The 12,192-nt window shown below is 40.3% G+C and overlaps 1 protein-coding gene across 1 annotated transcript in view; it reads left to right on the forward strand.

The window, feature by feature from the left end:
- tenm1 (teneurin transmembrane protein 1) overlaps positions 1 to 12,192 on the forward strand; it is a 439,293-nt gene that overhangs the window by 419,343 nt on the left and 7,758 nt on the right. The window contains exons 35-37 of the mRNA XM_037675401.1: positions 4,100 to 4,401; positions 7,524 to 8,230; positions 8,863 to 9,005. Of these exons, the coding sequence (XP_037531329.1) occupies positions 4,100 to 4,401; positions 7,524 to 8,230; positions 8,863 to 9,005 (1,152 nt within the window). The remainder of the gene's footprint in view (positions 1 to 4,099; positions 4,402 to 7,523; positions 8,231 to 8,862; positions 9,006 to 12,192) is intronic.

Genomic DNA, 12,192 nt, shown 5'->3' on the forward strand with positions numbered 1-12,192 from the left:
CGCCATTGTATGTGACCCCCCCCCGCTCAAAAACTGTTGGTACAAGCTGCGCTCAGACATGACTCTGTCCTCCCAATCAACAAAAATCATGGATGAAATGAGCACCCCGCCATGGCAAGTTAACTAGGGGAAACACTGTTGCACCTCTCGTGGTGTCTCTGAGCAGGACACCCTATCCCCAACTGCTCCCCAGGCACTTTCAAAAGCTGCCCACTGCTTTACCTGAGTGTATCCCAGGTGCAATGGATTAAATGCAGAGAGACAATTTTGCCATTGTATGTGAACACACAATGATGACAACACATAACACATTATTATTATTATTATTAAAACCTATGGACATTGAAGATCTGGTGAGATCGTTTCTTTTTATTTAGGTGCGCCGATGCCTAGAATGAGTGGGCGTTTCCCTCATCCTCCTTCAAAACAAACTTTCCTTCAAAGAAACTGAAAGACTGGACTGAAAGATTGATCAACTTGTTTTTTTTATTTGAGGGGTTTATGGGATTTCATGTGTTGATATAGAAATGTTGTGGGATGGTATGGTATAGTTTACTCATTAAAAAAAAAAAACAATTCCATAAATTATAAAAAAAAATACAAGGGATTTAAAATGAAAGGCTGCAGAAAGAAGAAAAAATCTTATTAAATGTGCCCCTTTTTTCAAACCATTAGTTCAATGTTGATAATCTTCAAGTAACAGCCCAAAACAAATAACTCTTTCTAATTTTTCTAACTCTAATACAAAACACACACTAAGCTACTTCATGGTTTTTTTTTTTTTACAATTCAGCTTTGATCTTTTTCTTAAATGTGCACATTGACTTGACATTTTTAACATCACTCTCTAGACCATTCCACAATCCAACTCCTTGGATTGAGGTAGACATTCCCTTCAGACTAGTTCTGATTTTTGGTTTGACAAATATCTCTATCCCCTTAAGATTATAACAACTTTGCCTTTTAACAAAATTTCTTTGGATATTTAATGGTAATGTGTAATTTTGAGCCCTATACATAACTGATAAAATACTGTAATCTACCAAATCATGGAACTTCAATAACTTCAGTTGATAAAATAATGTGCTTGATGGGTGACAGTAATGCTTTCTGGTGATGATTCTTACAGCTCTTTTCTGTAAAATAAAAATAGGTTTTGTAAATGTTTTACACGATTTCCCCCAAACATCAATGCAATAGATTAAATGTGGAACAATGATTGTGTTATACAACATGTACAGAGCTTTATCATTTAATAATTCCCTGACTTTGTATAGTACTGCAATAGATTTAGCTATTTTTATTCTTACAGAATTTATGTGATTTTTCCATGTTAGCTGTTCATCAATGATTACACCCAAAAATTTCATCTCATTAACTCTACAAATCTCAACACCCTCAATTTTAAATGGATCATCAACAGTTCTCTTTTTGTTACTAAATATCATGCATTTAGTTTTATCTAAATTTAATTATAATTTATTACGTTTAAACCAAGTTTGTATTTTGTCAACTTCTATCTTCATCAATTCCAACATCCGTTTCACATCTTTACCCAAACAAAAAAATGTGGTGTCATCTGCAAAAAGGACACATTTAAGGAGTTCTGATACATTTACTAAGTCATTCACATATAAAATAAATAACTTTGGTCCAAGTACAGAGCCTTGAGGTCTGTACTTGGATGCTGGTCCTCTTATACCATATTTATTTAATTTTTCAAGGAGAATAGTGTGGTCAATAGTATGATGGATGAAGCGCTTGGGAGGTTTGTGGGGCATAACTGATGACTTGTATAAATTGTGTAGTATGACATATCCTGAGATATATTCATACATTAAACGGGTTCATTCATTTTTCTGGACTGTATGATGTCGTGCTTTGAATTTAACAGAAATGTAACGTGATACGTTATTTATCTTTGACCCATCAAAATGAATGGAGGTCATTTATTTACAGAATCAAAGTTTAACATCAAACATTTACATTAATTTGGCAGAATATGAAAATAACAACATAATCAATCAGCTTTAGAACCAGGAAAACCATACGGCCATGATTTTCCATTGCTACACCACAGACATTTCTGAAAACATCTGGATTAATTTTCTAGCAGAAAGGAGAGTTTAAAGATGGAAAATTGAGATTTATCTTACAGAGAGATGTGTGAGGGAATTTGTCTGTTTTAACCAGAACAGCACGCTCTTTTGGAAATCAGCTTGTCCCAACAGTACACTTTTGGTGAAGGTCGACTTTTACCTTTTCTGAAGATAGATCAGTTCCGGCGTGGAGTCTCACTTCCAACCACTGTTCAGCGTCTCCGTGAGAACAGCTAAATACCTCGAGAGTCGTGCGAGGTTATCCAAACAGAAGTTATAATTCCCAAAATCGTCTCTGGTTCAGCTTGATTCTAATACAGCAGCTTCCATGAATGCCTGCGTTTGCATTCTGGAACTCCCAAACTCTCTGCATTCTGAATTCCAAAAATTCCTGAACTCTACTGTTGAACTGGGAAGTGCCACATTTAAATGGGCTCTACTTCCGGTTCATTTGAGAGCTTTTGATTGGTCGATGGACCAGAACAGAGGTGTGGTTTGTGATGTAAGGTGTTATGGAAAGTCAAGGATTGTTTAAGAACAGACAGAAAGATTGTTGGAGAAAACCAGTCTTCGTGGAGCCACTCACCAAGTATCTCGCTGTAAAAGTTAAACATGACATTTCTTTTCAGTAAACTTTTAGTTGACCGAAACCTGAACTTTGACACACTCTTACAAACTTGCTCACTTCAAAGCAGACGATCAAAAATTGAATCATTACTCTGTAACGTACTCTAACTTGATTTCACTTTGAATTGAGGAATAAAAATCATTACTACTGTTTAAGTAAATAAAAATGATTAGTTCACTTCAACCTGTAGACATTGTTTGAACCAAAACAATTTGATTATCAAAACATTTGTAAAATAGTAATGATCATAGAGAATTGTCTTTTCCACTTGATTAATTCAAGAAAGAAAGTCTCAGGATGGGTCAAACTGTATTTCTGGATTCAAATCAATGAAATGACAGTTTCTGTCCACCTGGTCAGTTTTGACATCAGGCCTAGTCCACTACAATTGTGTTAACAGACTTAAATGTTATCCTTCATGGCCAATCAATTAATAATTTATTTATGAGAGCGTTTTGCCTCTGTGGGTAAATTATTTTCTGTTTACTGTACTTGGTTATTCCTACACCTCAACCAATAGAAGTTTTTTGCGTTGTCAGCTCCAGGCTCTGCCCGTGACCTAATTAGCATTTTATCCCCCTTTGACCTTAGTTTTGGGGGTGGGTTGTTACAGATGGCCAACCGGATCAGCAGCCACCGCGTCCACTGAATAACTATAATATTACAATAACTATAATAATTCGCTGACTCTTGTTACTAAACAAGAAATCTATCTTCTTTTCTTTGAAATACGTTTTTAAATCATGTCAAACTGATTTGCTTACAAAAGCAGTAAAAGTTTAATTTAAAAAAAATGTCTGGGTTTTTTTGGGTTCTGACCTATAATCACAGTTAAATGATCGGTTTAGGGTTGGGCTAAAAAAAAATCATACGGGTTCGGACCGGGCTGGGTCTGATCTTTTAGGCCCGAATGCAACTCTAGTTAGAATCACGTCAGTTGAACAAAAACAGAAGCACCAGCAAAAAAAAAGCAAACAAGTTAACAATATCAGTTTTTGTATAACCGTATATCTGTATAGTGAGTAAGGACATACGGGTGAACAGAGGTGGCCAGAAGATCAGGAGCTGTGTCTAAGCAGCATAACTAAAGGGATGGTTCAGAGTCATCAAGCTTTAAATATACAATTTAACAAAAAGCAAAGTTTTTGCATAATCTGTAAGTTAAAGATTGTGACTGCCTAAACCCAAACTGGTAGCTGGTCCCACAAGACATGGGCCTAAAAGCCGAAGGTGCTGCTTTAGTAAACTCTGGATACAATAAGAAAGTGTGGTGGAGCTTGATCCTTAGTTAATGTATTTGTAACAAGAAAAAAATTAAAACTCTGCTGCCAATTTCACACCTTGTGGATCCTTTTTTGTGTTTTTGTCTTAGGTGATCACCACTCATTTGATGAAGCACACCAAAGTATTCAACTCCTATGGTCAGGTGGTGGAAGTCCAGTATGAGATCCTAAAGTCCATCGCCTATTGGATGACCATCCAGTACGACTCAGCCGGGCGAACAACCACCTGTGACATTAGGGTTGGCGTGGACGGCAACGTGACGCGCTACACTTATGAGTATGATGCAGACAGTCAGCTGCAAAGCGCCTCAGTCAATGAGCGTCCTCAGTGGCGTTACAGTTACGACCTCAATGGAAACATTAACCTGCACAGCCTCGGAACAAGCACCAGGTGAGAATCTGTTACTTGTGTACGGTTATTTGTCTTCCTACACTGATCATGGACATCAGTCATATATTTCTTAACTGTTCTTTTTCCAGCTTAAAAATTATAACGCATACAAGTTGAACGATTTTCAACGATTTATGATGCTACCATCGCCATCAGGACTAAATCTGTAAACTGATGGATGCTGGAATGCAAGTAGACGGGGGGGGGGGGGGTCCTCCCCCAGAAAATTTTGAATAAAGTAGATGTGATTTCCTGCATAATGGGTTGTTAAACATCAATGTTTACCATTTTGTAAACACTCCGCTTCTGTCAGGTATCAGACCCCGACCCCTTCCCCTTTACTTGATGGTTTTAAGCCCGACTCTTCCGTCTGTTCGGGACAGCTGCCTGTGGACTCCTGTCCACGTATGACTGCCTGGTTTGCTCAGCACTCAACTCCACCACTCTTTTAGGGACGGAGATTTTTTTAATGGTAGATGCAGAAATGCTACTTGAAGAGGCAGCTCGTATGCTAGTGGCTGTTGTGTTTAAACTGAGTGTTTATGTAAATATTTTCAGCTTACTTATTTTGACAGGATGCGTTCCACCCTGTCAAAATAAAAGAGTTCCTGTTCCGGGAGGATCTGGCTCATATTAAGCACTCATCACCGTGCTTGACAATTGGTACAGTGTTTATAGCAGGGGTGCCCAAAGTGGAGTCCACAGGCCAAAGTTGGCCTGCCAAGCTGTTCCAGTTGCCCCGGCAAGCTGTCTTCATTATTATATTAAAATTTCCTTTGAAGAATCAATGTGCTTACTCTCATTGATTCCACGCATTTACTTTATTGTTAGTCGGCCTGACTACAATAATTTAACTACATGGATTACACAGTAGAGTAGATAATTTATGTATTTTTAAATAATTTTAATAATTTATACTTTTATATTTCATTTTGACAGACTTTCTACAATCCCTCGTCAGCTTCCTGCCACTGAATAACATTTTCCTGTGACAGAACACACTTATAGATCACAAAGTGTTTAAAAGTAAATTATAACTGGTTTCAGTGGTGATTGTAGCCTCTTTAAATTTAAACTCAGCACCCCTGAAAAATAACAAAACCATCATTAGGATTGTATAAGAAAACAGTTCTCAAACCTTAGATTCACCAAAATATTTAATAAATATGAAATAAGTGACGACAGTCTCAAACGGACCAATAAAATCTATAATTTTTTTTTTGTGCGAGTCCCGCCACCCGTCAATCAATCCAGTAGGCATGTCAGCAACTGACCAACCAGCAAACTCAATTTGTCCTGAAGTGAACACCTCTTACCTGCAGAGCTGCAGCGGTGTTGCATTACGAACGCTTTGCAGTCAGAGATTTCAATAATAACAGAGTTTACATGTTTTGTTTCATGTTAATCTACTGTAATAAACCTTTGTAAAATACAGCAAAATGTAGGAAATGGCATCTACTTTAATCAAAATTCTCTGGGGGAGGACCCCCAGCCCCCACCACCACCAATACAGCCTGTTCTGTAATGTTCTTTATACAGAATGGAAGGTTAAATAACTGTATAATAAATAAATGGACTTTACTTAAAGAAGTATTTGCATTTCATGTATTACTGCATTTGGCCCGCAGCCCTCTGATAGATTTTAAATTTGTCCCTCTCAGGGAAAAAGTTTGGGCACCCCTGGGTTATAGGTTTGAAACACTCTCACTTCTCCTAGCCTTATGTTGAGGATTTGTTTGGGTTTAACCAGAATTTGTTTATTACTTATTATTTGGAATATTATAATTTGATATAAGTTACTATTTTAGTTGTAATTGATATTTCATAGAGATTTAGTTAAAATCTGCTTCAAAAGAAGACCATATTTGTTGACCTTTAATAGAAGGGACTCTATATCCCATGATGCTTCAGAAGTAGAAGAAGGAAGGAAAAAAAAGAGTTGGTGAGTGTGAGAAAACAAAACAAGACGGATGGTTTCGTTTCAGAGAGTTAATATTCTGAGCTCCCACATGTTGTCTGTCATAGAGCACCACTGTCATTTTTTTCACCTTTTTCATTCACTAAAGTTCATCTGAATAAGACATCTGGCTCCTTCTCGTCTTTGGATTAATCAAATATACAACACCTTTTGTCACTGTGGTCATAAAAAACCATATTCGTCTCGTCTGAGCATAAGACGTTTCTCCAGATGTTTATTCAACATTTGATGTGTCCATGTGGGCAGCTGCAAATTGTAGTTGACATTTAAAGTGTTGTTTTTGGAGCAGATTATTTCTTAGTCAACATCCTCCCAGTCCATGACAATGTAAATCTGGCTTCACTGTGGACAGAGACTCTGTTGACGAGCTTTGACTGTGTGGATTAGAAAAAATCCACAGTAGATTCAAATGTGTGTGCCAAGTCCTTTGAACATCATCGACGTTGTATGTGTTATATTAGTTCCTGTTTGTTTAAAAAAAACTTTAAATAAATAAATTAATATGGCATTCATGTTCATAATGAGTGGATGTAAACATCTGGAAACACGGTTCCAAAATTGTCCCTAATCACCAAATAATTCAAGAATTTGTTACATCCTGACCTATTCTCGGGGCCGAGATGGGGTAGAGGCAGGTCAGCCGACCGGGGACCAGAAAGTCGCAGCTCGACTCCCAGCCATGTTGGGGTGTCGTTGAGCAAGACACCTAATCCCTAATTGCTCCCTGGGTGTTCAATCTTAGATCTTTTAGTGTATATCTTAGATCCTTATATACTGTTTTTTTTTTATAATTTGTATTTTTGCTATTTTTGGGTGTAACTGGGACACTGAGTACATAATTTTGTTCCACCTCATGTACCACATGTGATGCGAATGACAGTAAATAAACTTGAACGTGAACTTGAATAGCTGCCCAGTGCTCCACCTGGGTGTATCCCAGGTGCGATGGGTTAAATGCAGAGAGCCAATTTCGTCATTGTATGGGAACATACAACATACAGCACTTATTCTCAAAGTACACAATGTACTGAGCATTTAAACTTTTGCAAAACACTAGGTTAGAATGATTACAAACACCATAATGCTAACCTTAACTCGTAAATATAGTCTTGACTCGTGGTCCGTGTAATTTTTTTCATTCCAGGCTGACGTCGCTGCGCTACGACCAGAAAGATCGCATCACACACCTCGGGGACCTGCAGTACAGTGTTGATGACGACGGCTTCCTCCGCCAGCGAGCCGGCGAATTGTTCGAATACAACTCCAACGGACTGCTGACCTGCGTCTACAACCGCATGACAGAGCGCTCCGTTTGGTACCGCTACGATGGACTGGGCCGGCGCGTGGCCACCAAGAACAGCCAGGGCGAGCAGCTGCAGTTTTTCTATGCTGACCTGTCTCACCCCACCAGGGTCAGCCACTTGTACAACCACAGCAGCAATCTGATCACGTCACTGTACTACGACCTTCAGGGTCACCTCATCGCCATGGAGCTGAGCAGCGGGGAAGAGTATTATGTCGCCTGTGACAGCGTGGGGAGCCCGAGGGCAGTGTTCTCCAGCAAGGGCCGATTAATCAAAGAGATCTTCTACACCCCCTATGGAGAGGTTTATCAAGACACAAATCCTGACTTCAAGCTCATCATTGGCTTCCACGGAGGCCTGTACGATCCATTCACAAGACTGGTTCACCTCGGCAGGCGAGACTACGACACACTCGCCGGCCGATGGACTTCACCCAACTATGAGCTGTGGGGGGAGCTGAGCAAAGAGCCGCAGCCATTTAACTTGTATGCCTTTAAGAACAACTGCCCGGTTGGAAGCGTGGAGGAGGTGACACAGTTTACTACAGGTGAGCTTCACACTTGCTCAGACACTTAGTGTCTAACTAATTGCATAATCAGTTACTGACTGACAGATACTATGACACCTACTCCCACACCTGCACATGCAAAGGAAACATCTGCCATGAAGAGTGAGTGAATATAGCACATGGCTAACCACAGGTGAGCTGAGTGTCAGAGGAAGATGTGGCTGATAGAAAGTGCTGGCAACAGAAAGGACAGCCATGCCTTTGATCATGGTGTTTCTTTAACACGGGCTGCAGTGTTTTGTTCTTTCTGTCAAGAGCATGCCGTTTCCCCAGCAGACAAAATACAAACTCAGGCGAGGGAAAGAGATGGAAGAGGAGAGCAGAGGATGAATGCAGAATGTTGGTGGGGGCGTTCGTCCTTCTGCCTAATGGCACATTCATTTGGCCTGTCACGTTTTCCTGCAGCAAGATACTTTATTACAGGAGAATTTGTAAGTGAGGGAAACACAGACGACTTGCCTCTGCTGCTCACAGATTGTGTGATTTCCTGTGCAAGGTGTGACTTTGCTGGCCTCATGACTTTTTGTTTGCTTCACAGTATACACAGTTAAGTCAAACTTTTTTCCCTTAATGCATTCTTTACGCAGACATTTGTGTGTGTGTGTTTCCAGACATTGGTAGCTGGCTGCAGCTATTTGGCTTCCAGCTTCATAACGTTGTACCTGGTTTCCCGAAGCCTGACGTGGGCACAATGGAACAAACATACGAGCTCATGAAGACCCAGACGAAAACACAGAACTGGGACTCCAGCAAGGTGAGAAACTGTGCCCAGCAGGAACAAGACCCCTTTAAATTCCATCATCAGTGTGAACCAAATATGTTGAAAAACTATTTTTGTTAGTCTAGATATTTTCCAGTGCATTTTTTTGGAAATCTCTATATAAAACTTTAGCTTTATATTAATATATTTAACTAAGTTAAAGCCTTTTTGTGTCACTTTAAAAGGAGAAAGATTTTCAAACAGACAACCTTGTCTTTTTTTTTAACAAGGAGAAAAAGTTTAGGAGAATTCCTTTTTTTATTTTGTCTCCTAAACAATTATTTGACAGCTCATCATCAACAGGTAGGTGAGGGGGGATGCTATGATCGGAGAAAGCCCCGCATCATTTCTGGTGCTGATAAAAAATAAACCACAGGAACAATGTGAAGGTAACAAATTAATGGTACTGACCATCTTAAAACTGTGCTACACCTTGAAATTGGCTTTGTGTGCACTTAATGGGGTAGAGGCAGGGCAGCCGACTTGTTACCCAAAAGTTCCAGGTTCGATCCCCAGTCACTGCACATCTCGTGGTGTCTCTGAGCAGGACACCCTATCCCCAATTGCTCCCCATGCACTTTCATTAGTTGCCCATTGCTCCACGTGGGAGTGGTTGGGTTAAATCTGTGCTTCTCAATTATTTTCTGCTCAGTGTTTAGCTGGACCTGGACTTGGTCTTCAGTGCAGCAACAGCAGAGAAGCTCAAGAGCGAGCAGGCTGGCTTGGGAGGCTGGGAGGCTGGGGGGTGGGCCAAGGGAACGTGCTCACAAGAGGAGAAACTGACAAGTTGTTTAGTGACAAAATATATTTTCTTAGTAAAGAATAGAGTCCTAACTTTTGTTAAACATCTGTTTTTACAACAAATAAAACATCAAACTTGCGCTTTGACAATCGATAAAACTAAAACATTTTGTCAACGCGAAAGAAGAAAGAGGGGCAGGTGTCGCTCTCGCTTTGAGTTTATACTCTTTGTTGCTGCGTGCAGTGGGTGAAATGCGTCCAGAGCGGAGGACTTGTTAGTAAAGAATAGAGTCCTAACATTTATTAAACATTACTTCTGTATTCAGAACAAAGCCCAGTTCTGGACTTCACATTGTTGGATTAAGTTCTGTTGTTCATTAATAATTAATAAAACATGTTTGATTGTCAAAAAACCCCCAAAAAAACCATTACTTCCGTATTAAAAAAAAAAACACACACACAAAAACTGTGCTTTGACAAACTAAAAAACAAACAAATAAAAATTGTTAAAGCGAAAGAGGAAGAGGGGCAAGTAACGCTCTCACTTTGAGTTTATTCTCTGTTGCATGCGTGCTGTGGGTGACAAGCGTCCAGAGCATCACCAGCTGAGGAGGTGTCGGAGTTTCTCAGCAGCAGAGGGAAGCGACACGGTTCAAACATGGCTCCACAAATGACAAGATAGACATATTTGTTCATAACTTTATTATTAGTCAGACTGAGAGTTGCTGGGTTCTAGCAAGCAGTTGTCGAACGCACCCTGAAAAAATAAGAATGATGAAAAAAAAAACTACTCCCTGCCGCAAAATGTTCCCCAGGGTCACATGTGTGCCCCCCTGGCATTGCTCCGCCCCCCCAACCCCCACCCACCCCCCCGGGGTCACACCCCGTTATTTGAGAAGGACTGAGTTTTTTCATTCATTCGACCTTTATTTAAACAGATAAATCACATTGAGCCTCAAAGACTCTACAAGTGAGACCTGTTTGGACAGACAAAAACCAGTGGTTAACTGGACACGTAGGAATTGGAGGCGAAAAAAAATTCCTATCAGACTTTTTTCTTGGCTGAGAAAAACCCCTAATATTGAAAAAGCACTTTGCACAAACAAGCACATTTTACGTAGACATTCTGCAATAGAGCAGAGCAGGAAGAAGGAAGAGACGAGAGCGGTCAACAACGCCTACAGATGCTCTCGAGGTCACTGTAATCAGTCAATGTCCTCCGGTGAGATCCATAAACATTCTCGAGGTATGTCGAGAAATGGCCAAGGATAACCTCTGTAAGAATCCAGAGTCCTGAAATGATGACACAAAGTTTTTTCAGCGGGGTTTCATCTGGTTATCAGTTGGAAATTCCTCAGGGAGTGGGTGGTGAGCTTCAGATCACATTTTCTCCAGGCGACTTTAGATAAGATGGCCTTCAAGGACACCAAGGCGACCAAAATTTAGATAAACACACAGTTGTTTTGGGGACAGGCAGAACTTAATGACATCAACCTTGAGTCTGTGTTGGTCCACTCGGTTCCAAAATGTCCAAATTAACATGGCCAACACCGATGGAAATGTGTCTGAGTAAAAATCCCCAAGATCTGATCTATTCAGCCCAAAGCATTTGAGTCCGGGTACTCCAGACATGAACCAAATAAAGGCAAGCAGCGTGATCAGGTCCAAATTTGCTGCTGACGACTTCCTTGATTGTAGATAAAACCAGCACCAGCTGAATCCAAAAAGCAGGAACCAATTATCAAAAATCCAATTAAATATGCGTCCTTAAAATCCACAGATGGCAGCAGAGATAGACACATCATCAAGTTTTCCAGTCGATGAGATATCCAGCTGCATACGTACCAACAGGGTAAATCGGCTCGCCCAAAGCCTGTCTTCTTTTGAAGAAATGTTGAAATGAAGAAATTGAGATGAGGGACCAACTGGTCAAACTGATCAAAACAAGTCCATAATTATGGTTCGGAAGAAATGTAAGAGGGCCCTGTGATGGACTTGCGACCCGTCCAGGGTGTACCCCGCCCCTCGCACAGTGATTGCTGGACATGGGCACCAGCGACCCCCGTGACCCAAAATGGAATAAGCGGGTAAAGAAAATGGATGGATGGGTGGAAGAAATGTAAGCGAGTCGCACAGCAATTTCACAGACAGACAGAGCAGCAAAGCAAAGTGGAGAGGGAGGGAGAGAAGCATCCGATCTCGTGGGGAGCGAGTGGTGAGTTAAATGCAGAGAGCCAATTTCGACGACAACACATACACATTATTAATATAGACTGTCTTGTTGAACGGAACTGGGTTGTAGTGGTTAGAACCATCAGAGAAACTGTCACTCAATACAATATTTATATCCAATTTAAAGAAAATTATTATGATTATCATTAATGAAAACAATTAACAAACAGGCCTTGTGATAATTCCAGTACGCTTTTGGAATATCTGG

This window comes from Nematolebias whitei, chromosome 4 (assembly GCF_014905685.2).
Source record: "Nematolebias whitei isolate Nwh7 chromosome 4, NemWhi1, whole genome shotgun sequence".
NCBI lineage: Eukaryota > Metazoa > Chordata > Actinopteri > Cyprinodontiformes > Rivulidae > Nematolebias > Nematolebias whitei.